Source organism: Dasypus novemcinctus, chromosome 28 (assembly GCF_030445035.2).
Source record: "Dasypus novemcinctus isolate mDasNov1 chromosome 28, mDasNov1.1.hap2, whole genome shotgun sequence".
In the NCBI taxonomy this organism is placed as follows: Eukaryota; Metazoa; Chordata; class Mammalia; order Cingulata; family Dasypodidae; genus Dasypus; species Dasypus novemcinctus.
The window spans coordinates 43,616,138-43,642,164 of record NC_080700.1 but is presented as its reverse complement, the minus strand read 5'-3'; the positions used below and the strand labels follow the sequence as shown (position 1 = coordinate 43,642,164).

General features: G+C 50.9%; 1 protein-coding gene across 1 annotated transcript in view; it reads right to left on the bottom strand.

Annotated features, from left to right (window-relative positions):
- FNDC1 (fibronectin type III domain containing 1) overlaps window positions 1-26,027 on the bottom strand; it is a 109,832-nt gene that overhangs the window by 5,702 nt on the left and 78,103 nt on the right. The window contains exons 14-19 of the mRNA XM_058289543.2: window positions 25,146-25,697; window positions 18,265-18,333; window positions 16,837-16,980; window positions 14,204-14,434; window positions 8,263-8,371; window positions 1,652-1,731 (exon numbers count right to left, since the gene is read on the bottom strand). Coding sequence (XP_058145526.1) covers window positions 1,652-1,731; window positions 8,263-8,371; window positions 14,204-14,434; window positions 16,837-16,980; window positions 18,265-18,333; window positions 25,146-25,697 — 1,185 coding nt within the window. The remainder of the gene's footprint in view (window positions 1-1,651; window positions 1,732-8,262; window positions 8,372-14,203; window positions 14,435-16,836; window positions 16,981-18,264; window positions 18,334-25,145; window positions 25,698-26,027) is intronic.

The window sequence follows — 26,027 nt, the reverse complement described above, 5'->3', positions numbered from 1 at the left end:
GTTTATACTCTATGTTTAAAGTTATTATGCAGTAAAGTTGTGTTCTCGGCGTACAGTTGTATGTACTTTGACACCCGATGCCACCACAGTCAGGCTACGGAAGATTCTCTCTTTGTTCAGACCGTTCATTCCAACATTGCCCACTGTCCATAAAATAAAGGGGCACGCCGTTAGCTTTACGTGCACATGTTTGTCCTGCTCTCCTGCACTGAACTTCTCACATTTAATACTGCTGTAAAAGTCTCAAGTATGCCCGGGCAGAGCTGAAGGGAATGCCCTAAAACAACATGCAAAACTGAGAGGTTTCATGGAGACCCCCAGAGCAGATAATCATCTGTTTCTGTTGTGCATGCGGATCTCCGGGGAGGTTCCTGGAAATGAAGCTCCCAGACTGCCAGGAGAGTCTTATTTGGAGGCAGAGATGACACCCTGGATTTCCAGGGTGGGACCGTGGTGAGAGCTCTTCTTGGAAAAGAGGGTCAAAGAAAAGAGCTGTCTAGTCAAAACTTCATATTGCAGTTGCAGAAATTACACTGAAACCACTTGCTACTCAGGTGGATTTAGGACCCAAGTTTCTTGGTAGACTTCTAGGTTTGTTTTATCTGGCTTTTCTGTAGACTTTTATCATGTTAATTCTGATAGTTATTTTTGGGAAATGCAGCCATAAACATAGATGCATTTCTCATTTAGCAAATTCACCACTGAATGGTGGTTGTCTCTTGCTCTTCCTCAGCTGCTAAAGAGAAACACGCTTCTTAACTGCAGCAGGTAAAAAACCCCTGGAGGGCCTTTGCCTACACTTCCAGTATGAAGCATCTTTTCACAAAAGTTTTGTTTTCGGTAGATTTTGAGTGGTGGCACTTCAGAACACCTCCCACAGGCAAATCTACTGGAATTAAAGCACACGTAGGAAATAGTCTAACCACATGGAAGCCAGAGCGTATCTGCTGCAGAGCTGGCTTGGCCGGGCTGCTGGACGGGGCCACTTTGGAGCCACAGTCCAGTCCGAACTCTCCAGCTGGACTTGCTGTACAGAAAGGTCACTAACGCAAGAAGTGGCCCCGGGGTCAGCTCTCCTGTGTACCGCCTCAGACCGCGGACCACGCGGCTTTTCATCGATGGTCTGGGAGTTCACGCCAGCACCCCAAAACGCAGGCACAGTCTGAGGGATACTGTTTTTGGGGATGGAATAATATTTTAAGTAACTCTCATTACTAAGTAAAACCATCTCTGCCTCCTTGTCCAGAGACCTGACTAATTTCCTCTGGGACCAAATACCATTGATGATCTTCAGCTGTCTGCAATAAAAAACTTTTCATAACTCTGCAACTAAATCTTTTCAGATAGAGTCAAAAACTTGCTATCTTTTCCACATTGAAAACTAGATTTTTGCCTTTCATCAGAATTTATCCTCTCCACTCCACTCCTCTGGCAGTTCCAGGGAAGACTACTTTTAATTAGCCAAATTTTAACCTAGGAGAAAGAAAATAATGTTTATTTTGTACATAGATATCCAATATGATCTTATTAAATAGAAAAGTAAGGATATTACGTCCTTAGCTTTTTTTCTCTATTGTGGTCATTATTCTAGATCATTTGTTTAGTCTTTAGGGAAAGGAAATAGACACGTAAGAGGTAGAGTCTGCCATACCTGATTCTGTAACGAATGAGACCGACGGGCTCACAGGCCCATAGCCATGAGGATTTTGGGCTTGAACTTTGAAATAATACCTGAAATCAGAAGAAAACGTTTTTTGAAAAGAGAAATTTGTTTAATTTCCGTGTAATGAGACAGATTCCAAAACCCCCGAACACCTACTGTGTGCCAGAGCTCGAGTCCTATTTGTCACAAACGCCTACTTGGCCTTCACATTTTTTTCTGAACTTTCTTAGTTTTCCAAAACTTTTCAGAGCAGGACAAGTAACTTAACACAGGCATGTGGCTCAGAGACGCCCTGCGCCGATGCTGGGGGTGCTCGAGGCAGAGATCGGGTGAAGAGTGCGCTTACGTAGACAATCAGGAGCTGCCCTCGCTTGACCCCGGCTCCGCTCGACCCTGCTCCTGCTGGACTCAGGCCCCTGCGTGAGCTCCAAAGCCCAAAGGGGAGTGCCTGGAGCAGCAAAATACTGCAGCGGGCGTTCAAATCCCAGCCCAAGCCTTATCACTGCGATCTGTGGGAAGAGGAAGGCTGCTGGACCCGTGATGAGGCAATTCGTCCAGAGAGCGCTGGTGACAGAGAGCAGATGTTTGACTCTCAGGGGAACCAACATGGCAGTGATGTCCCGGGTGATGACAAGAGCTGGGGCTGGCCCAGAGCTGGCAGGGGAGGCCTCCAAAGGCACTGGGTCGCACTGTCTGAGCCCAGTGCTGCCGGAAAGAGAAGTAAGTCCAGGGAGAGTGCGTGGAGAAAGAGGCTCTCCTGCAAGGTGCAGCTCTGAGTTGGAGGAGAGACGGTGTTAGCAAGAAAGTGTGTCCGGGTTGACTCGTCTAGAGGGAGACTGGTAAGCAAGGGGTCTCGAAGCACCGTCCTTTCCACTCGTGTGAGCTAAAAGACAACAGGTACGGCTCTCTTACGCTTAGCAACCTACAGGTGAAGGGGAGGGTCAAAATCTGTGATGGGTGGCACGTCTCAACTGGAGAGAATTCAGAAAGGACCTGTTCCTAGGACGACGGCACCAAATGTCACAAGTGGCTGCCGTAATTACTTCGGGTTTAATAAAACAATGTAGGAAATGTCATAGCTGAGTCAGAAGATACTCATGAAATTCCTCGTCAGTTTGTAAAGTTACATGTTTTATTTGATCAAGTCAGACACACAGTTATGTGTTTTATTTGTTCTGATTAGAATGCAGTGAACTCTAAAACGGTGAATTATCTCTCTGCCTTTAGAGAGTAAAAGGCTAACAGTTACGCCCCAATACCAAGACTCTGCAGCAGCTGAGACCAGACAACATTTGGCCTCAGAGTACACAGATATTTTACTTTAAGTTGGATGAAACAAAAAGCAAAGGAAGGCGGTGGACTTGGCCCAGTGGTTAGGGCGTCCGACTACCACATGGGAGGTCCGCGGTTCAAACCCCGGGCCTCCTTGACCCGTGTGGAGCTGGCCCATGCGCAGTACTGATGCGCACAAGGAGTGCCCTGCCACGCAGGGGTGTCCCCGCGCAGGGGAGCCCCATGCACAAAGAGTGCACCCCACAAGGAGAGCCACCCAGCACGAAAGAAAGTGCAGCCTGCCCAGGAATGGCGCCACACACACGGAGAGCTGACACAAGATGATGCAACAAAAAGAAACACAGATTCCCGTGCCGCTGATGACAACAGAAGCAGACAAAGAAGACACAGCAAACAGACACAGAGAACAGATAACCAGGGTAGGGGGGTAAGGGGAGAGAAATAAATAAATAAATCTTTAAAAAAAAAAAAGCAAAGGAAAGCCCACTTCCTAAAATTAGTTGCCTGATGGGGTTCACTGCCATGTCAGATGGCCCTTCTTTGGAGCTGGTGTTTCTGCGTGATGGAACTGGACTCAATGGGATCTCTTTTCACAAGACTTTCATGATACTTTACTGGAATTGTAGTTGGTGTTGGGGTTTAAGATATATTTAGGGGATTTGAATCTCTGGACTGATAATATGATAGCCAGGCCCTAAGCCTCAACAGACTTCAGCTTCTACACTCTGATTTATTGGACTTACCCCACTCAGCTAACATGGAGTTGAAGAATGTCAACCACCACACCATGGAGCCTAGAGTGCCTACAACTGAAAGCAGGAGGATTGCATCCAGCATCCATGTGGAATCTAAGTCCCCACTTGACATAGATGTGCAACGGACACAACCAATCCAATGTCCACAGAGAAAATGTGGCATTGGTGTGGGAAGGGTGGCCATGGTGGCTGCTGGGTGCGGGGAATGGGAGGAAGAGATGAGATGGGGAGGCATTTTCGGGACTTGGAGTTGCCCTGGGTGGTGCTTCACGGACAACTACGGGACATTGTAGATCCCCCCAGGGCCCACTGGATGGAACATGGGAGAGTGTGGGCTATGATGTGGATCATTGACTAGGGGTGCAGTGATGCCCAGAGATGTACTTACCAGGTGCAATGGATGTGTCATGATGATGGGAGAGAGTGTTGGTGTGGGGGGAGTGGGGGGTGGGGGCGGTGGCGTTGAATGGGACTTCATATTTTTTGAATGTAATATTTATTAAAAAATGAATAAAAAATTTAAAAAATAAAATAAAATAAAAACTATGACATAAAGATAAAAAATAAAACAATAAAAAAATAAAATTAGCTGCCTTTTAAGCCTTTCAAGAAAGTCAACTCATCCCATGTAGGAAAATTCTTTTTTCAATTTCATTAAAAAAAAAGATGTGCACGATTAAGAACATAAGTTTCCAAATCCAATTCGCTCAGCAGTGCGCATTTCTCCCAATTCCGCGTACTCTGACTCAGGGGCTGTGAAGTTATTTAAGGCAAAGCCCGTCAGTGGAAGCAGTGGATTTGGCATCTGTCAATGAAACTCGTCAAACTGTACAGGGACTTTTTCCCCTTAAATAAAGGAAACCAAAGCCTACGGCATGAGCTCATATTCAGAGGCCCCACGTGAATTCTGTGGACGGGCTTCTTCAGCCGTGGCTGGAGCCAGGGGCGACCATGTGCCCACACTCCGCGGAGGGGACCACGGCTAAGACGCGAGGGAGAAGGCAAAGGGATGACCAACAGGTTGGGACCGAGATTTCTTTTTGGTGTCAATTTTGTTCTACCACCGAAACCTAAGGCTACCCCAGGTCTACCACCCCCAACTGCAGTGACTCTGGCCACGCATCACCCTGCCAGAGACATTTCCATTGGATTTTCATCTCCCGTGTCAAAGGAAACTTAACTATGCTGATCTGGAAAACAAGGAATTATGAGAGAAAGTAAAATTCCCATTCGCAAAACCCACACTGAACTTTTTCTATGGGCTAAAGCCCGTATTTCCTACTCAGCATTCTCTCCCCCAGGGACGTAACGAAAGCAACCCACACCTGGCCTTCTTAGAGGAGCTTCTGGAGCCTTCCTAGGAACAACTGTGACCTGTCTTTGTATTGTGGATGTGGATTTAAAACCAAAGGCTCCAGAAAGCACCGTGGGGCCCTGTTTGGTGAGGGAGTGGACAGCGCCCACTGAGAGTGGACAGGAAGATGCTCCTACACAGGTGCTGGCGGCCCCCCCCCCTCTGGGAGGCAGGTGCCTGTTGGACCTGCTGTCACTTCCCCCGAGAAGCCCTCAGGACTGCGCTGAGTGAAGGAAGCGGCCACCTCCGGGGCCCAGGAGAGTCCTCCACTGGGGGCCGCCCAAGGCAGGTGCCTTAGGAAGATGCCAAAAGGAGCAAGAGGGCCCTGGCACCCAGATCCCAGCCCCCCAGGCCCAGGAAACGGGTGCAGGGAGCCACGGCTGTGCGGCCAGCACGCCCAGGTAGAGGGCAAACCACCAGGCAGCATCCTGGGGCCGGCCGGGCACCCAGAGGCTCCTCCCGGACTGCACGGGGCAGGGGGCAGGTGTGAGGAGGGGACCGGAGGACGGCCGGGGCTGCCCAGCCCCCCACCCTCCCGCCCTGTGGGTCTCCCTCCTCTCACCAGCACGCCAGCCTACAGGCAGCCTCTGCCAGGCATCATGCCCCTCGCACCCCACCCCTCCAGCTCAGCTTCTACGTGTCCCCAGATCTCGCTTTTCTTGGGAAGCGGACCCACTGCCCTCTCACCCCCAGGCTCCATGGGGAAAGAAATTCCCGGGGTTCCGCTCTCATGGCACGATGCACCTCGCCCCCGTGACACCAGTGGAAGGTTGTGTTTACGTCACTTAAAGATGCCTGTCTCCTCTACCAAACTCGAGGCCCCATGTGGACGGGGGCAGGGGTATTTCGCTGTCCCCTCCCCTAGTGCCTGCTGCAGGGTAAACTCTCCATACGGATTTACGGGATACCCTGTGTGTACCCAATCAGTGCCTATGAAAGAAGGGGTACACCGCCACCGTGTACTGCCCGCCCCGACCCCACTCAAAACTCAGTGTCAGGGAACTGGACTTTGCCCAGCAGTTAGGGCATCTGTCTACCTCATGGGAGGTCCGCTGTTCAAACCCCGGGCCTCCTTGACCGTGTGGAGCTGGCCCACGTGCAGTGCTGATGTGTGCAGGGAGTGCCGTGCCACGCAGGGGTGTCCCCCGCATAGGGGAGCCCCACGCACAGGGAGTGCGCCCCGTAAGGAGAGCCGCCCAGTGCGAAAGAAACTGCAGCCTGCCCAGGAATGGCGCCGCGCACCCGGAGAGCTGATGCAGCAAGATAATGCAACAGAAAGAAACACAGATTCCTGGTGCTGCTGACAACAACAGAAGCAGACAGAAAACATGCAGCAAATAGACACAGAGAACAGACAACCGGGGAGGGGGGAAGAAGGGGAGAAAAATAAATTAATTAAATTAAATTTTTAAAAAAAACCTCAATGTCAGCCTGGCAGCAGATATGGTGGACACACACTGGACTGGGGCCTCAGAAGTACGGGGTTCAAATCCTACTCCAAGGAGTAGATCTCCAGGCAATGGAAGAACGCTTACCATTGGTGTAAAGGCAGTGGCCACCAGGGTTCTGAGGTGAGGGAGAGGGAAGAATAGGGGTGACATGGGGCATTTTGGGACACTGGATTTGTACTGTGTGACACTGCAGTGGCAGGTACAGGCCATTGTATATTTTGTCATAAATTACAAAATCGTGCAGGACAGCGTGTAAACTATACTGTAAACTACGGTCCATGGTTAGTAGCAATGCAATACAGGTTCATCGATCACAACAGAAGATGTTGTTAATGTGGGAAAATGGGGGGGGAAGGGGGGCATCTGGGAATCCCTTACATTTTTTTATGTAACATTTATGTAATCTAAAACTTCTTCAAAAATAAAAATAATTAATTAAAAAAAAGGTTCCTAGGGTTTCTTACAGCTTTCTAGGACAGCTGTCATAAACGTGCTGTCACTCTACACACACACACATACGCACAAGGGACATTGTCCCCATTTTCTCTAATTTTGTTGTTTTTACTTTCTTTAATCTGTTTTCACTACTCTTAGGGAAAAATAAAGACAAGTACTTTCTCAGTTTCCTGTTTTGAGACTTATTTTTCCTTGCCAAATCCTGAGATTCCTAATAGTTTATGAAATTTCAGTTCAAGTAAGCCCAAGCAGCACATTCAAATGCCAGCCAGTTCAGAAGCCTCTCTGCCCCCTTGGCCATTGCCCAGATTCTATCCCATTTGGCACGTTTCTCTTTAACAAGAGCGTTTTGTTCCAACCTGCTCTATGTTCCTCCCACTGTGTGGAAAACGAGACCCAACCGTCATGCCACTTGGAGCCCTCTGCTAAGCAAATGTGGCAACCGCAGCGCGCTGGAGCCACTTGCCCTGGCTTGCAAGGGGCCATCATTAAGTGTCTGAGAATTTTGCAAGCCCATTGGTAGCTTGAAAACAGCCACTGCAGGAGTATTTCTACCACCAGAATTGGCAAACGCTCTAAGGCAGGGATTTCTTTTTTCCCAGAAAGCCAGTTGACCAGCACAGCACCGCTCAGCCAGCATGCACCTGGCACTCTGCCCGCGTTCACCCACAGGAAAGCTTTCCTGATGAGCAGAAAATAAGAAAGAGGAGATGCACACTCACCCAGCTGCACCCTGGGGGCCAGTCCTGCACCTGCCACACTGAGGGCTCCCAAGGCCAGCTTGGCGCTGTGGCCAGTGGGTCACCGCCTGGCTTACGAGGAACCCGTGAGGCACCTCTTGTAACATATAAGGCACATCTTTCTCGAATGGTCTGAAAAGCTACACACGGACTTTGAGCACCCGTTAGTGAATGTGTTCAGCAATTGCTACTCCACTGTGTCATGTACGAAGGTGGCACTGCCCAATGCCACCCATGGGTGACTAAAAAGGATCAATTTCCTTTCGACACACGGAACACCTTTTCTTTCCCAAATGGTAGGTAGTGTTTAGTCTTTGGAAAATAGGGAACAAAATATAAACAAAATAAACTGACAACTATAATACATGTGGTAGTTTTCTCCTAAGAAAAATGCATGATGTATCTCTTTGACAGTCTCAGAGAACCAAACAGAAAATGCAAAAAAAAAAAAAAAAAAACATGAAAACATTTTAATTAAGGATATCTGTGACCATGCAAGCGAGGTCTCATTGTTTCGTTTGTCTGTCTCCAAATGACGGACACATCCTACCTTGTGTTTGGCTTCAGGTTCTCGATGGGTAAATGAGTCACCGACGAAGCCTGAGTGGACCACTTGTTCCTGATGAGGTCCTCGTAGGACGCGCTGTAGACCAAGTAGCCTACGAACGGAAAGAGAGCCCAGTGAGCCCCCAGGAGCCAAACAGCTTGAGAGCCACAGCCCCGTGGAGAAGGACGGGGCTGGGGAGACGGTGCAGGTGCACTGTGGGGAAATTCAGGAAATGGGTCGGGGAGACGTCAAACCGGGATCATCTGGTGACTCCAGGAGTGCACAACAAAATTAAAGGTACTTCCTGATAACTTGTGGGCTACCTACTCCTCCTCCTTATCTTTATCTCCCACTCTCCCTGGCCCTACCCATCTGCTCAGAACAAATCATATCCAGTCTTGAATGCACAGAGGAAAAGCAGCAGGAGGAAAAAGCAACGACCTTCACACAAGTGTTTACGAATTGCCTGACAGACGGGCTCAGTTGTCCTTCACGTGAAGGGACGCCACCGCTGATGGCGCGTGCTGGCCCAGCTGTGGGGCTGACACGCCCGACTTGCAGCAGTCTCCTCGCCCGGGCTGCCCTTGCATTTCTAGCTGTCAGTAGCTGTGCCTGCCTGACCCCACTGTCCAGCCGCAGCAGGGCGGGAGGCTCTTCTGAAGGATCCAACCTGCTCGGTCTTGTCCACTATTAACAGGACTCGGCGAGTGGGACCTGCTCTACCACCCGGCACTCAAAGCGGCCTCAGAAGGCTGATGAGGTTCCCATCACAGCTTGGCAGTTTTTATTCGAGGTCTCTGATGGGACATCTGCAGGAAGAAACCCTTTGCCAAGCACGTCCTATACACCAAACGTTAGACGCAACGCTTTGAATGTTTCATTTGATCTTTGCCCATAATCCTAGTATGGAGGTTTGCCATCTCCACTTTGACACAGGAGGAAGCTGAATCTTAGAGATAAGCATCTTGTCGCCATTCAAATGGTGACCAGAAACTCGAAGAGCAGAAGGACAAAGTGTGGCACAGTTGTGGCTCATGCTGTCAAGGAGCCGCCCGCTGTGCCTTAGCAGGTGTGCAGGGACAGCTGACCCCGGCATGGCGGGCATGGGCGACTTCTTGGGTTCCCTAAAACGGAGCTGGTATCTCAAGAATGGGAGAGTAAAGGCTGTGGTAGGAGATGGAAGGGCTGCAGGCAGAGGGGGTACCTGGGCTGCGATGCGGAGATGGGAGGTGCCAGGGGCAGCCTGAGCGTGGTGGGGCCGGGGGCAGCATGGGATGAGGCTGAAGATGCACACGGTGCAAAGACTACCTGGCTTAGGTCACAGGAGGCTTTGCTTTTCATTCTAAAAGCAGGGGAAAGACACTGAAGAGGGCGACAACCAGATTTGCGTCTTCAAAGCATCACCCGGGTACAGAGTGGAGACTGGATGAGGGGTGTGGATTCAGATGAGGCTCTAGCGCAAAGGCTCCTGCAATAGCCAGGTGAGACGGTGTGTGGCTGATGGAGAGAAGTGGATGGGCCCGAGAGAATTCTAGAAGGTAAAAGTGACAGGATGGAATCATGAACTGAATACAGAAGTGAAGAAGAAGAGGGAGGTATGACGAGGCCTCCAAAGCTTCAGTCTTGCACACATGGACAGAAAAGAGAGCCGTTCTGAGACAGGAAACACAGCTGGGGCCAGGTTTGCGAGAAAGATCGTGAGTTTGATTTTAGACATGCTGAGTCTGAGGGGCTCGGAAGACGTGCCCATGGAGACGCCAACTGGGCACCTAATACTACAGCTGGGGCTCAGCGGAGAGGACGGCCTGGCCAGGAGGCTATTCACCTCCAAGATGAAGTAAAGCCAGGTACATGGGTGAAATCCTTAGGGAAAGAGGAGAGCCCAAGAGGAGGACCCAGGAGCAAGCCCTGGGAATTTCAGCACTTACTCTTGGGGTCGAAGAGGGAGAGACAAGAGGGAGAGCCAAGATGGAGAGGACCTGAGCCGGGAAGAGGAAAAGACCAACAGATCACGTGCAGCCACGGGGTCAGCGGCTTGACTCAGCCACGTGTGAGCACTGCCCACCGGAAGGAGCTCAGGTGTGGTGTCCCGGGCACAGGCTAGACGAGGCCACGCCGCTGACCGGTGCACAAGCCGGGCCCAGAGCCGGTGGACTGGGCCCTGCCACCCAGGAAGAGAATCGTCCCCTTCTGGTTTCCAACAGCAATTCAGGGAGAACCTGGGAGGCGCGGCTGCTCTCTCTACGGGCGCCCCCCGCTCCGCGGACGCCTGGACGTCACGGCCCCACGTGCTCCGGTGTGATGCTGCCCCTACAGTGACGCGCCCTGCAGTGATCCGAGGCTCCTGTGGGTGCCTCAGGGAGCCTGGCGTGCGTGGGGTGCCCTCCCCCAGCCTCTGGGTGCCACCGGCTGCTGCCTGTGGAGTGGAGGGCGTTCTCCGCTCATCTCGAGGGCTTCGTGATTTTGAGACGACACTTCCTTAGCACGGGGCAACTCCCTGATCCCTTTTTTTTAATATTAGATTTTTATTTGAAAATAATTTGCAACTTCAGAAGAGTTGCAAGAATAAAATGGATGCAAAGAACAGGCATATACCTTCACCAAGATTCATCTATTATAACCATTTTACCCCATTTGCTTGAATATTTTAACACTCTTTCTATCATCTATCTTTATGAACCATTTGATAGTAAGCTGCATACACCATGGCCCTTTGCCCCCTTTACCTTGGTGGATATTTTCTAGATATAAGGATATTACCTTTCTTTTTAATTTTTTTAAATTAAAGTTAATAGATCACAAGGAATGTTACATTAAAAAACATAAAAAAACAAAAAACATAAGAGGTTCCGTATAACCCACTCCCCACCCCCCACCACATCATTTTTGTAAATTGTTCTCAGGAAAACCCATCCCGAGAGACGGACAAGCTGGGCCTGAGGCCCGAGGCCGGCAGGTTGTCGGCTTCCCCCGCGTCACGCCCAAGGAAGGAGCCTCCCGAGAGAGGAGGGAAAGCGAGCGGGGGAAGGTTAACTCCCCCGGGCTTCACGGCTGGCTCCCACCATCAGGCGGTGACGCGGTGGCCGACGACAGGGCAGCACCCGGCGCCTCACAGCCCTGCGGAGGGTCCCGCCGGGCGGCCTCTGTCCAGGGCGAGGTGCTTCAGGGCACCCACGGGGCTCCTTCGCCCTCTGCACTGCCTTACCGACAAGGAGCCTCCTCCGTGTTCTCCGCTAACCTGCCGGGGTCTCCTCTTTGCCTCCCCCCGCAGGGCTGCCATGGGCTGACACGCTCCCCTGTAATCAGCCTGACAGGCATTGGCACAACTCCACACAAGGAGGGCCAAAGCCCGGGAAATACCCCATCCAAGTTGTCTACGCCCATCGCGTGAGTGCTGAGGATGGGGGCGCCGGGGCTGGTTTCCGGCCGGGTGGAGAACGTGTCAGGGATGTGGTGGCCGTAAGCCTGCCGGGAGCTTTGGAAGGCTGGGGCTGCCTGGCCGAAGGCAAAGCCAGCGAGCGAGCCTTCAGAAGCACGCCTTCTACAGGAAATGGCAGGAATTGCAGGAGTTGCGACCAAAGGCTCTTTCCTCTTTCATGAGCCTCAACCCATGATGATGGGATGACAGCCAATGATTCCGAGGAGTCCAGGGCCAGCAGAGGGATATTTACACCAGGTAAAACCTGCCATGCCAGAGAGCAGAGGCTGCTGGAGAGTGAAAACAATGTTTCCATGGATTTTCTCCATGCGCTGGCTTGCTTAAAAACTGCTGCGCACAAAATCATACTCGGCTCGCAAAGGACACCCTGGTTATCTGGCCGGCATGCTTTCCATCCCCCCGACTGTTCATTTGTTTCACTGGGAACTTGCCAGACTCCACAGGTCTCGGTGGCCACGCGGCAATCACCCCATGGGGTCAGCACTCTTCAGCCCGCCAAAGACTCACACCTCTCAATCCCTCACCTTGCCTGCTACCTGGGCCCTCTCGCCTCCTGTGGAAAATGCCTAGGGGACACCCCCGTCACTAGTCCTGCCTGGTTCGGGCAGCCATGCAAACCTCACAAAGAGATGTTCTTTGGATGTTCTTGGAAAATTTTTTTCTCGTGTTCAGAGATAATATCGGGGCATAATAGAACAAAACTACTAGAAATTTTGAATTACAATATCTATACCAGCACAACAGAGACAGATCAAATGTCAGCCTTTGACTTAGACCATGCCCCCTCCCTTAAGACAGACGCCACACATGTGCTCCTTCCTCAAACCACAGCCAGGGCCAGAAGGAATCATTTCCAAGGAAGGGACTCTTTAAAGAAAATACCAATTCCCTTTCTGTAGAAACTCATTCTAACTAATTCCTCCTCAAATGCATCCTTGGCAGAGTAAGATGAACTCATGAGCCTCTCACAGGCCAGGTCCTGGCAGGCTTTGTGTCTTTTCCCATCACATCCAATTCCCACAAGAGGAATCCAGGAGCACCCAGGCAGGCTGGCAGCCAGAGGCGTGGGACGGGGAGGGACTGAGCCTCCACCCCAAGTGGATCTGACACAGGGTGGCGCACAGTACATGTGCTGTCACCATCCCGGCCACATGATCTGAGCCCCTAGGTGGCTGCTGGTGCTCTGGGTCATCAACAGAGTACAGAATGATGGGGTTACAATGACAGTTTATATGGGGACCCAAGACCATGGAGAGGAAGTATTGCGCTCAAGGCCACCTACACCTAGGACAAGGAGTCAGGTCTGCTGGTTTCTATCCAGTGTCTTCACCACCCCACAGGGCTTCCCTCACTGCCTGGATCTCTTCCTGTTGAAGAATACAGCTGCATCCATCCATTCATCCATCGATCCATCCACCCACCCATCCGTCATCCACCCACCCATCCGTCCATCCACCCACCCATCCATCCGTTCATCCATTAATCCACCCATCCACCCACCCATCCATCCATCTGTCAACCCATCCATCCATCCGCCATCCACCCATCCATCTGTCCAGCCATCAATCTACCCATCTATCCATCCACCCATCCATCTGTCCATCCATCCATCCATCCAACCATCTATCCATCCATCTGTCCATCCATCCATCCATCCACCCACCCATCCATCTGTCCACCCACCCATCCATCCACCAATCCATCTGCCATCCACCCATCCATCTGTCCATCCATCAATCCACCCATCTATCCATCCACCCATCCATCTGTCCATCCATCCATCCGTCCAACCATCTATCCATCCATCTGTCCATCCATCCACCCACCCATCCATCCACCCACCCATCCGTCCATCCACCCACCCATCCATCCATCTGTCCATCCATCCATCTGTCCAACCATCTATCCATCCATCTGTCCATCCATCCACCCACCCATCCGTCCATCCACCCACCCATCCATCCATCTGTCCATCCATCTGTCCATCCACCCACCCATCCATCTGTCCAGCCACCCATCCATCCACCCATCCATCCGCCATCCACCCATCCATCTGTCCAGCCATCAATCCACCCATCTATCCATCCACCCATCCATCTGTCCATCCATCCATCCGTCCAACCATCTATCCATCCATCTGTCCATCCATCCACCCACCCATCCATCCACCCACCCATCCGTCCATCCACCCACCCATCCATCCATCTGTCCATCCATCCATCCGTCCAACCATCTATCCATCCATCTGTCCATCCATCCACCCACCCATCCATCCACCCACCCATCCGTCCATCCACCCACCCATCCATCCATCTGTCCATCCATCTGTCCATCCATCTGTCCATCCATCCATCTGTCTGTCCGACCGTCATCTATCCATCCACCCATCTGTTCATCCATTCGTCCGTCCATCCACCCATCCATCCGTCCATCCATCCATCCACACATTCAGCCTTCACTATCTGTATTTCCCCTGGGAGCTCAGAGCCCCTGCTTAGAACCTACCTGTGACCACATCCCCTGGGGCGGCTTTGTCCCAGTCCACGATGACGAACGAGTGGCAGCCTTCCATTGCCACCACGGTGATGTTGCGGGGCGCATGCTGTGGAGGCAGGCTGCTGCTCCTCAGGTCGTTCGGGATGATCTCAGCCAGGCTGTCCACCTGGAAGTGGTCCAGAGCGTCGGTCAGTGAGCAGGGTGCCGTGGGGTCTTTACTCAGGTATGTCACGTACGGAGCTGGAAGAGAGCAGAGACACCCGGCCTGAAGGCAGAAACGATGCGCGCGCCATGGAGCCAGCTGCCACCCAGCGGCTCCCGTGCAGACAGAGGCTCCAGGGCCACTAGCCCCGATGCCAGCCTTAACGTACATTCCCAGCTCTCTGCAACGCCCGCTCATGGATCCACCTTTATCCTCCAACCTGGTGGTCTTAGAGGCTCCTGCTGACCAGCCGCTGCCAATGACTATGTCCTCAAAGCGATAGTAAAGATCCCCCAAACTGTAAATCAATGTAATGTAGGCCTACAGCATTCTGCCATTCCTATGCCTAAAAATTTGGAGAAGTCAGAGCCAGCAGACACTTGGAGCTCTTGCTACTCAGCTCATTGCCTAATTGCCTAGACCATCCTGGGGGCGGGCGGTGATGGGGAGAACATACGTATATATAGATATACACTGATCAAAACGTGCAGCACTTAGCTCACCCACCCTCAGCCCTGGGGACTTCCCTTAACGGGCCATGACCCCCACCACCGTCTGGAATATGTGCCCACAAAACCAGACCCAGACAGACTTCCACAAGTCACTTCTCAGCACAGTCACGGCTACCCAAGGCCTTTCTGCACACGTTACTGCAGGGGACACGAGCCCTGAGCAGAGCAGGACATGGGCCATTAGCTCTTACAGCCAGGTGACAACTCTGGGAGGAAGCGCCAGGCCCCTGACCACGGGCCGGCCAGGAGACCCTGGAGCTCCAGAGCAATGCCAAGGCACTGAGTTTGGGGCTTTGTGCTGCCAAGAAATCTCTAGTAATTTCTAAGCGTTCCACAGAATCTTTTGGTACTAGGTTCTCGTTCACAGTGTCTGTTGGGACTGAAAGCAATTTCCAGCTCCTCTATTTTCCAATAATTTGTATAAAAATTAGACCTTTAAAGCGTGTCCGCGGATTCCCACAGGAAGTCTGGGGTGTAGCGCTTTTCTGCTTTATAAAGCTATAGACACATGAGAAGAGCCAAGCCACAGGAAGCCCTTCAGGCCCCAGCGACGTTCTCTGGAAGAGCTAATAACCGCGCCGAGCGCACTTCGGTTCTGTCGTGGACCTTCAGAACGCCGGTTAAAGCAACCGGACACTCCTCGCCACGGAGCAGCGTCGGCCAGTGTCGGCATTTCCAGAGGAAAGCTCAGGACAACCTTCTCCTTCTTTAAGTACAGCCGTTCAGTGCTCTACCCCATCTCCGGTGACAAAACATGCCCTGCTCCAGGCAGAACATTTGTTTTGGAAACAGGAAAGCAGGAAGTTGTTTAAGCTTTTGCTCTCTCCACTCAGTAGCGTCTTCGTTCAAGGGTCTCATTCGTGAAGTCCGGTAGGGGCCGGGGTAAAGAAGTCATAGTGGTGGAGTGGACATTACCACCCCAGGGTCCACAGGATGAAGGAATAGAGCATGGATTAGAGTGGACTTACTGATATTCTACTATGGAACTATTGTGATTAGTGATGGAAGAAATTGTAGCATTGATGTGAAGAGAGTGGCCATGGTAGCTGCTGAGGGTAGGGAGAGGGAAGAAGAGATGTGATATGGGGGCATTTTCAGGACTTGGAGTTGTCCTGGGTGGTACTGAAGGGACAGATGCTGGACATTGTGTGTCCTGCCATGGCCCACTGGGTGGACTGGGGGAGAGTGTAAACTACAGTGTAAACCACTATCCATGTGGTATAGCAGTGCTCCAAAATGTATTTACCAAATGCAATGAACGTGCCATGATGATGAAAGAGGTTGTTGATGTGGGAGGAGTGGGGTGAGGGGGTGGGGTATATGGGGACCTCATATTTTTTTAATGTAACATTTAAAAAAAAAATAGAGAAAAAAAAACAGTGGAATAAAACACGTCAGCTAAACAGAAGCTCATGCTTGAAAGGGTTTGAACAGCTGAGAGTAAATCAACTTCCAGAGCCCAAGTCCTCCAGGCTCATGAAAATTCTAGGAAGGAGCTGAAGGACAACAGCTCTGCTCTATGACATTCTAATAAGCATTGGTGGCTCCATTTGGCAAAGGGCTCATTTTTGGATGAATTTAACAAGCTGTGCAGAAAACGCCAAGTGGTAAGCCTCGTTCTGAAAAGTTGGCTACATTAAAAATACTCATTTTGCCTCGTCCAGATACTTTTTACTCTTAGTCTAAACAAGACACATTCTAAGCCCTCGGCTGCCAGATAACAAATGTTCTCCTGCTCCCTCCCCTCTACTGTAGCCGTGTCTCAACACAGCCGCCTCGGGCCACTCCAAATGGAAGCTCGCCAGGGAAAACCTGCTCGCAAAATGCACTGGCAGAGCGAAGAGATGAGTTACGCTCTTCTTTTCCAAAGCACCAAAGAGCACAAGGTGAAAAACGCAGGCTTCTCTTATGAAGGAAACTAGATTTACCAACAAATCGTTTCCTTCCAGCCAGATCGAATTCTTCTTCAGGAAAAGAGCTGATGGAGCCTTCTGGTGACAGGACAACGGGTGCAGCTGCGGTGGTGGAGGGCTTGGTGGTGGCTGGGGCACGAGACGTCTCAAACTCATAATCTGAAAAGGAGATGAAGGTTTGGTGACTGAGCACCTCCAGAAAAGGGGCACCATTTGCAGTCAAAAGGTACTTTCATGAGATTCAATCCTAGTCTAACAAAGGAAAAAACAAGCATACCTACACAAACTAAAACAAACCCTACGCCAAAACAATTTGTTTCTAATAAAATAGCATTATGTCCCATTCCAGTCCCCTCAGAAGAGCAGCTGCAGATAAAGGGGAAGAAGGAAAAGAAGCAGCGCATATGACCAGAAAAACCAAGTCTTAGAATCAGAGCTGAAGAGAACCTTAGAACGCGTCCGATTTTATGCTCACAAATGGCCAGTCCCAGGTCATTCTCCACCTGAATGGTGTGCCCTTGAGAGCCATAAAAGAGACACGTCAGAAAATGGAAATGTGAGGTTTCTTTCCGCCCGGTCTTCTGGGCATGGCCTCTCTGTAGGGGTGGGGCAGGGCAGGGTTAGTCCTGTTTGGAGAAAATAGATCTCAGCTCCCTTGCAACTGCTCAAAGACAGTGAGAAAGGTGGTGAGAGGCTGTGCTGGCTGGTTTTGTTTGGAATCTCAGGATGAAACCGCTACATCAAACTTCACGTTGACGGCCTCAAATGGGACATCCTTCCCGCATGGGACGTAAGACCAGCAGAGCGACCGGTCAACGCAGGCCAAGCGCAGGGCACGGGAGAACACCCCGAGGCCCCCGGCGCGGGGAGAAGGTGCCCACGTGAACTCCTTCAGCGACACGTCAGCTGGTCCGGCAGGCAAGTCCAAGCCCTCCCAGGCCCTGCAGCGCTAGCATCGGTGGCTTTGGATTGAGCGACTGTTCCAGGTCAGTCCAAGGCACGCTACAGTCTCAATCTGATCCATTGATGCTGCGATAGCAGCACAGCTAAAGCATCACGTTTTTTATGCGATTAGAAAAGGGGAGAAGGGGAAAGAATGAGGAAGAGGAGGGCCAAGCGAGAAGTCAGTTGAGCCAAGTATTTTGACAGCGAGAGGTCCAAGGGGCAGCCCAGAATGCAGCTGCCCTAGAATTTCTCTACAGGAGAGATGGAGGGGGAAGAAGGGGGCACGAGGGGCTGGTGTGGGAGCAGCATCTGCGCGTCAAGCACCCCGTCGTGCTTTAGGTCCTGTATGTGTTGGGGGGAACGCCCCTAAGCCAGCCCGGGCCCTGCCACCCCCCCGGCGTTTAGAAGGAAACCGCCCCACCCGCCGTTCAGAAATTGAAAGGAGAGCCTGTGCTCAGGAGAGGAACGGGACAGATGTTCTTAAAACTCAGCCAGTACCGTCATCGTACACGACGTAGGCGGCTTCCGTGGCCGTGGCCGTGCCGGTCTCCAGGCCTGAGAGCTCGTCTAGGAGACAGAGGGCGGGGGTCAGCAGAGGCTCCCGGCTGTCTTCCCAGCCACCGAGAGTCGCCCCCAGGACACGCGAGCGGGTCGCCCCGACTGCTTCGTGGGAGGAAGGCTCCTTCGCTGGAGTCGCATCAGCTCACTCAGAAGCAAGATAATCACAACTGAGAGGGGACCCCGGCTTTCTCTCCGGGTTCAGGAAAGTGCCCGCAAAATGCGCTCCTAGGAGGGCCCCTCCCGGAGCAAGCACCTGCCGACCGTCCAGCATCGGGCAGCGCCCGGCCCCCTCCCCACTCGCCCCCCTGCCCGGGGGTGCTCCCGTGCCAAGGTGTCCCACGAGCCTGCACGCAGACGTTCCCAGGAAGCCAGGGGAGGAGGAAAAGGCACCGGAGGCCGGCGCTGTGAACACCTGTGCCCACTCCACCTGCTGCAGTCCTGTGGCTGAGCTCGTCTAGAACCAGGCGACCACCCACTCTCCCCATCCCTACTCGCGACGGCACTCCCCGTGCCGCAGGATTCCCTTTTTATTTTATTCTTTATTTTCTTTGAAACGTTACATTCAAAAAATATGAGGTCCCCACCTACCCCCACCCCACCCACCCCTCCCACATCAACAACCTCTTTCATCATCGCGGCACATCCACTGCACCTGGCGAGTACATTCGGGAGCACCGCTGCGCCACACAGACAGTGATCCACGTGGAAGGAGTCCCCTTTAACTTCCCTCTCTCACCAACCTGGGAGACACACCTGTACTAATTAGGTTACTTAATCTGCTTATAATACCTCAATAATCACAAATTTCTCTTTACAGACAGGTATCGACTTCACTAACAAAACCAATCTATTAGGACCACAGGATGATACTTGAAGTACAATTGATAAAACGTTAGATGGGATTTTTTAGTGTCTTCCAGGAAACCCTAATTGTAGAAACAATTATTAGAATTCTTATAAAGACTGAAGTGATTTAGTGGCATAGGTCAAGAAAGGTGAGTGGTTAAAGCAAAAAAAAAAAAAAAAAGGTATTTTGCCTCAGTTTTCTGGGCATTTTAAGCAAAAGGCATTTTGAGACATGAGATGAAATCTGTTACACTATTTCCCTACACAGGAAATGTGGAGACAACTGGAAAAAGGAGAACATCACCTTGTAGCTGATAAAATCCTGAGGCAAAAGATTACCTCGAAAATTTCAGGGAAATCCCTTCTCTCCTTTCGACCTGAAGCCCACAGCAACTATGCAGAAGTCTGTAATCTCAAGAATTTCTTAAAGGGATGGGGCAGGAAGAATTACTGGACGCCTTCCGTGCATCTGGCACTTGGACATATGTATTTGTTAACTAAGCCTCACAAAAGACCTGGGAGATACATACATTGTCGGGCTTAGAATCTCTGCACCTCATTCAACTCAAGAGGAGAGGAATCAAGAGACCCAATAACATGCCTGGAGCGGCAAGGCTGGGAAACGGATTTCAACTCCAAGCCCCCTGGTCCCAAAGTCTGCGTACTTCCTGCATCCTAAAACCACCTCCACTTCTTAAAAGTAGAAATAGCCAATCAGATGGTCCGCAAACTTTAAGGCGCTCTATTGGAATCAGCATCCCAGTGCCCCATAACAGGAAAACTGAGGTCGGAAGTCTATAACACATCCTTCACTGAAAAAAGCACGGGCAACAATTCTGAGATGTTTTATTTAGGGACTCTTTTATCAGTCCTCAGAAGTACGCCAATATAATAATTCCACAGGCTCTATTTAAGCCAGTTTGAACAGCGTCATGGATGTCACGGTGCCGAAGCAAACCCACCAGCTGAGCATGCCAGCACCCGCAGCCGCCTGCCCAGCACCTCTGCGTTTTATGGCGCGAAGCCCGGTGGCTGTCACTGGGGCTCCTGGAGATGTCCCCAGCCCCAGCCGTGCCCTGGAGGTCATGGCTCCAGGCATGTGTTCTTGGGACCAAGGAAGGTTACCATGACGAAAAGTGTAAGCATCATCTTCCCGGGTCAGAAAGGACATGTCTGTAAAATTATAAACAAAATTTTATCTTAGGTCATCCCAACGTCAATAAGCCTGGATCCAACAGGAACTACTTCCGAGCTGGCTCAAATCACACCGTTTTCCAGATCATGGCACCTAAAGTTCGAGAGATCCTGCCAATGTTTCCAGGGCTACCATTTTCTGGCCCTTATCAGTTTAACTTTTAGGAATTGCGTCTTTTTCTTTTTCTCCATTATTGCTTCAGATTTGTTTCATTAAGTGTATTCTTTTTAGGAATAAACAGTAAGATTTTTTACATCTCAAAGTGAACACGAAGTGGGAAAATCTGTTTTTTCCTTCACAGATTCCTGGTGTTGGGTGTAATTCCTTGAGTTGCTGAAAATACTCCAGGGCACGCAGTGGCCAGAGAAACGACGCCTTTTATCTGCAAACGGGGATGGCTTCTTGAGTTGAGTACAGTCGATTCTTCCCGCATAAGCAAACATTCCACTGCGTGATTGAGCACTCATTTTCTAGCACCAAATAAAGTCAGGCAGAATTTTTCTAGAATAGCATCATCTTGACTCCAAGTAAAAGAAAAACTGTAACTTCCAGATGTACTGAAGTGAATTTACAAACAAGTTTTCTTTTTTCCAGCTGACCAACAGAATTTGCCACACATGAATGTCATTTGGAACCATTTGGAACTATGTGAAGTGGATGTATTTTAAGTCAACACACCATCAGTATCAAAAGCTTCAACCTCTTCATATGAAAGTACTTGCCAGTCATTAAGCAGATGGTATGGTTGGTTCTCTCAAGTGGTTTAACCAAATGGTCGGGGAAAAAACAAATGACAAGTGTCACCAAAGAATAAGGCCTTAACTCCAGATAGTCCCCCAAAATGAAACCTGACATTTCCAATAAAAGCTGAAAGAGAAGAGGTAAATATGAAATTCAAGAACATTTATTTGCAAACTGTATAGTTGGTCCAGCTCAAGCGATTTTTCAAATATTCACTTTGTATTTTCTGCCCTGAAAGAGAGCTGTAAAACAGCTGAACTGTTTTCAAAAACAGCGGATGTTTTTCTGAAACCCACGGCAAGGTCGTGTTACAAATTCTTGAAGATGTTCAGCTGGCCCACCACCTTTCCAAATACACACAATATCATCAGATCTGTTGTAGGAAAGGAACCTGAAAAGCAAAGATTACCAGCCAATTAGACAGTGGAGCATGCCTGTGGCTTCAGGTATGGTTTGGATTTGCAATGATGCACCATTCGTACCAGAAGGAATGAGAAATGAAGACACTTCCCATGCCCAATTGAGCACAAGAGAGAAGAGTAAATGCACGAGCACGCAGCAAAGATGTCCCTGCCACGCAGCTCTGCCTACAGTGCTGTGCGTGCAAATCCAGCAACCCCAACAGGAGAGGGCGGACGGCTGCAGTGAGCCAACCACACGAGGCGTTTCCTAGGACTTGAGTCTCAAGCAGAGTTCTCAAGGAAAAGAGAGGCACAAGCTGAAGAGAGGATGCAAACCTTGGAGATCTGAAGTGATCTTTAAAATAGAGGCCAATAAACACAATTTTTGGAGTTGGCAAATAGAACATAATGACAAACGGTCAGCCAGACGTGGAGGCTGCAGACGGGGTCTTGGACGGGCAGGTTTTCGCTTACTGAAGGCTCCTCCACGTCCTCAAGTAGAACCACCTCCGTGGTGGACACGGGCTTCTGAGCTGAAGAACACCTGTGCCAAACGCTGCTGGGAGGAGCCCCTGAACTTCTAAGATAAATTCTTCAGTGAACTATGCTTGATAAAACAAGAGGACGCGAGCGTGAGAGAAAACGCGAGAACCCTAGCAAGGGGGAGAGAGGCAGTGCCGACAAGTGCCGGCACCCGGATAAGGAACGATAACTGGACTGTTAGGCCAGTAGGGTCTGCCCAGAGATGAGACAGAGAAGCAAATCTAAGAAATACGATCGAAGGAAAGTCTGTGGGAACTGATGAGACCTGATGACAGGTGAAAAGGCAAAAGGCACCCAAGAGGCACCAAGGTTTCATGACGGGAGGGCCCTCAGGGGCTCGCGGGAAACAGAGCCGAGCCCGGCTGCTCGTTTTAAGATGACCGGTCCTATCCCAACGAGACAGCCTGCTCCAGCTGGACTGTGAGCACTGTCAGGGGCACAGTTATTGCCTAATTTTCAGCTCCTGCCACAGAACCTAATTTACATGGAGTCAGTGATTAATGATCTTCTCAGAATAAAATTGTTGCTACAAAGATAAAGATTAAGGAATATTTAGAACATAGTTCTAAGTCAGCATTTATCTAGTCAACAAAAATGAGTCATACTCACTTCCACTTTCAGGACCTACAAACAGATAGTATAAAAAATGAGTACGTCAGCATTATTAGTTATTAGGGAAATGTGACTCAAAACCACAATACCCACTAGGATGGCTGTAATCAAAAGATGGGGAACAACAGGTGCCGGTGAAGACGCAGGGAAATTAGAGCCTGTACACATTGCTAGTGGGACTCTAAAATGGTGCAGTCACTGTGGAAAATAGTTCGGCAGCTCCTCAAAAAGTTAAACACAGAGTCGCCATTTGACCCAGCAATTCCACTCCTAGCTCTGCACCAAAGAGGAGTGAAAACAGGTATTCAACAAAAACTTGTATATTCATAGCAACATTATTTGGAATAGCCAAAAGGTAGAAATAATCCAAGTGGCCATCAACTGACGGATGGGTCAAGTGTGGCATTCCCACACAATGGACTATCATTTAGGATTTGGCAGTAAAAAGAAGTGAAGTGCTGACACGTGCTACAAAATGGATGTACCTTGAAGACATTACACTCTGTAAAATGAGAAAGACAGAAGGACACAAGCTGCAGGATTCCACTTAAACGAGATGTCCAGAAGAGGCAAATTCATAAAGACAGAAGGGAGATGAGTGTTTGCCAGAGGCCGGGAGAACGGGAAATGGGAATGAGCACTAATGGGTGCAGTTTTCTTTCGGGGGTGATGAAAATGTCTTGGCATTTGGTGTGGTGATGGTTGTACAACTGTGAACATACTAAAAACCAATACAAAGGAGGAGCTTCATCCATTGCCAACTATTACACAACAAAGCTGTTACTAAAAAATTAAAAACAAAACAGCTATAATTAGAAGTAATACAGAGAAGAAAATGTTTAATAAAGTTGTTAGTAGAGCAGCAGAAATTGAATGGAAGGTGGACATGCTGAAGTATTTTTAAAACAATAAATTATAGTATGTTACGGTATATGAGAATGACATGCAGCGCTCTCCCAATTAATTTTTTTCCCAAGACTTTGCACTGACTTGCATTTTTTTTCAAACTGCTGCTTACTGGCATATTATTAACACTTGGATATTTCTTTGTCTTGGATTAGGGAATCAGAAGAATGGACATGAATGTAGTAAAAAAAAATATACACATATACTGTGATTTGCAAAGAAAAGAAGAAACAAAACTTCTAACAAAAACAGTGATTGGTCATGACAAAAGTCTAAACTCACCAAGTAAATGAAAAGAGAGTGCTATAAGCAGATAAATAAAAGCAGACAAATAAAATGCAAATAATAATAAAACCAAATCCAAAATTGTTACTCTTCTGTTTACAACCACTTAATCAGTACTTATTTGCTATAATTCGACTTCAATGTTTCAGAATAAATCCTTTAACATGCGCAGAAGGAAGAGGTCAAGAAAGCACGTAGCATTTCCTAGTAAGGCAGAGGTAAGTCCAAGTTAGTGCTCACTGGGTAAACTGACGGCCCATGGTACTTCTCCTTGGTAGGAGTTTCCTTTTGTCTTTTGGTGTGACTGTTCAGATGTGTCACGTTTTCCTGTTTACTTGGAACTTTTCCACGGAAAGACCGACTTCAAGCAGAGTTTCGACTTAGATACAAGCGTTCGAGCTTAAATCGATGTGGCTTATCATGGCCAAGAACACTCTGAAAATTCCGAGTAAGCTAATAAGTCCGGAAAGGAGGGTCTTCACTTGCCCTTAGCTTCACAGCCAACACCGTGACTCCTTCTCCGTGCCTGACGCAAATCTAGGATGACCTTGCAGCGAGGTTGGCAGAGACGGAGCAGAAAGGAGAGGCCCTCTCCGCTCCCGGTGCCCTGGCCGCGAGGATGCTCGCCGCCCCTCTTCGGGGAGAACGTACAGCTCTCAGCAGGACGGCGGGCGCCGGGGCAGTGGGCGGCGGGCAGAGGAGCCCCCGGGCCCCGGGCCGAGCCTCGCCACCCCAGGAAGCCCAGCACGCGCGGCCTGGCCTTCCAGGGGTTTCCGTGGAAGAGCAGCCCTCCCCTGGCTGAGCCACCGGAAGAGGCACTCAGCTGTCCCACGTGCCTGGGAAATCTACTTTTCACCACGAGACCACACAGTCGTGCAGGAGGAAATTCATTTCCCCTGGTTTAAATTGCATGGTCAATTGGGGTCTTTTGAAAAATGTAACCACCACTGATCTAATGTCCGGTGGAACACATTCTGCGACATGCTGGTCCAAACCCAGGACGCCCCACGCTTGAGCCGAGCTTTGACGTGGGCTGTGGCCAGGGTCGTCGGGTAAACACGGTCACCCAGTTACACTGGAGTTTTGGACACACAGTGGGTACCTGTTAGTGTCAGTGCATCCCCTGCGATGCTGTTATTTGCTCTATCCGGCAGGCCCGGCTGGGACCCAGGAGGGCCCAGCAGGAACCTCCGGGGCCGTTTTGCTGAAGCGGCGTCCAGCTGCGGCCTGAGAAACGCCCCCAGAGCGCAGCGAGCCGCCCCGGGCTGCCGCCAGGACCGGCGCCTTACCTTCTTCGGCGTAGCACTCGGGGGTCCCGTTCGAGCCCAGGATGAGGTTGCCATCGCCATCGTGCTGCTCCAGGGTCCCCGCGGGGCAGGTGGGCATCGGGGTGGTGGGCTCGGGGGTGGTGGTGGTGGTGGTGGGCCGCGTGGTGGTCCGGATCGTGCCCGCTGGGCGCGCGGCGGAGGGCATGCGGCGGGCGGGGGGCCGGCGGGGGGCGGTGGTGGTGGGCCGCCGAGAGGTGGTGGTGGTGGTGGTGGTGGTGGTGGTGGTGGTGGTGGGCCGGGGGCGGGTGGTGGGCCGGGGGCGGGTGGTGGTGGGCTCGGGCGTGGTGGTGGTGGGCTTGGGCGTGGTGGTGGTGGTGGTGGGCCGGGGCGTGGCAGGGGCCCGGGGCGTGGCAGGGGGCCGGCTGGTTGTCCTGACGACCTCCAAGCCCACCAGCGGCTTCCCGCCGAGGCTCAGCACCGGCTTGTCCTGGGCACTGGCCAGCGGCTGGCCGTGCCGCCCCTGCCCAAAGAGCGGGATGCCGTCGGGGCTCACCACCGGGGTCCCTCCCAGATCTGAAACACAAGCAGAGAAGACCTGGGCAGCGGGGCGTGCCGCGGCAGCTCCTCGCACGTGCACGTCCTGCGTTTGGACCAGTCAAGGGCAGAGGAGGGGTGAGAAGGGTTCCGGCTGAGCAGCCATCGCCGCCACCCCAGAAACTTCTGGGCTTCTTACACTGCCCACCGCCCTGTATCACCTTATCCATCTACACAAACGCTTCCCCTGTCCGGGACGTAAGATAACGCCTAGCCAATAGCCGGGAAAGGAATTCCTCCTCCTTCACCCCTCCTACACCCGAAGAGGAAAAGTGTCGCTTTAGACCGGAACGGCAAACTTTCCCTGTC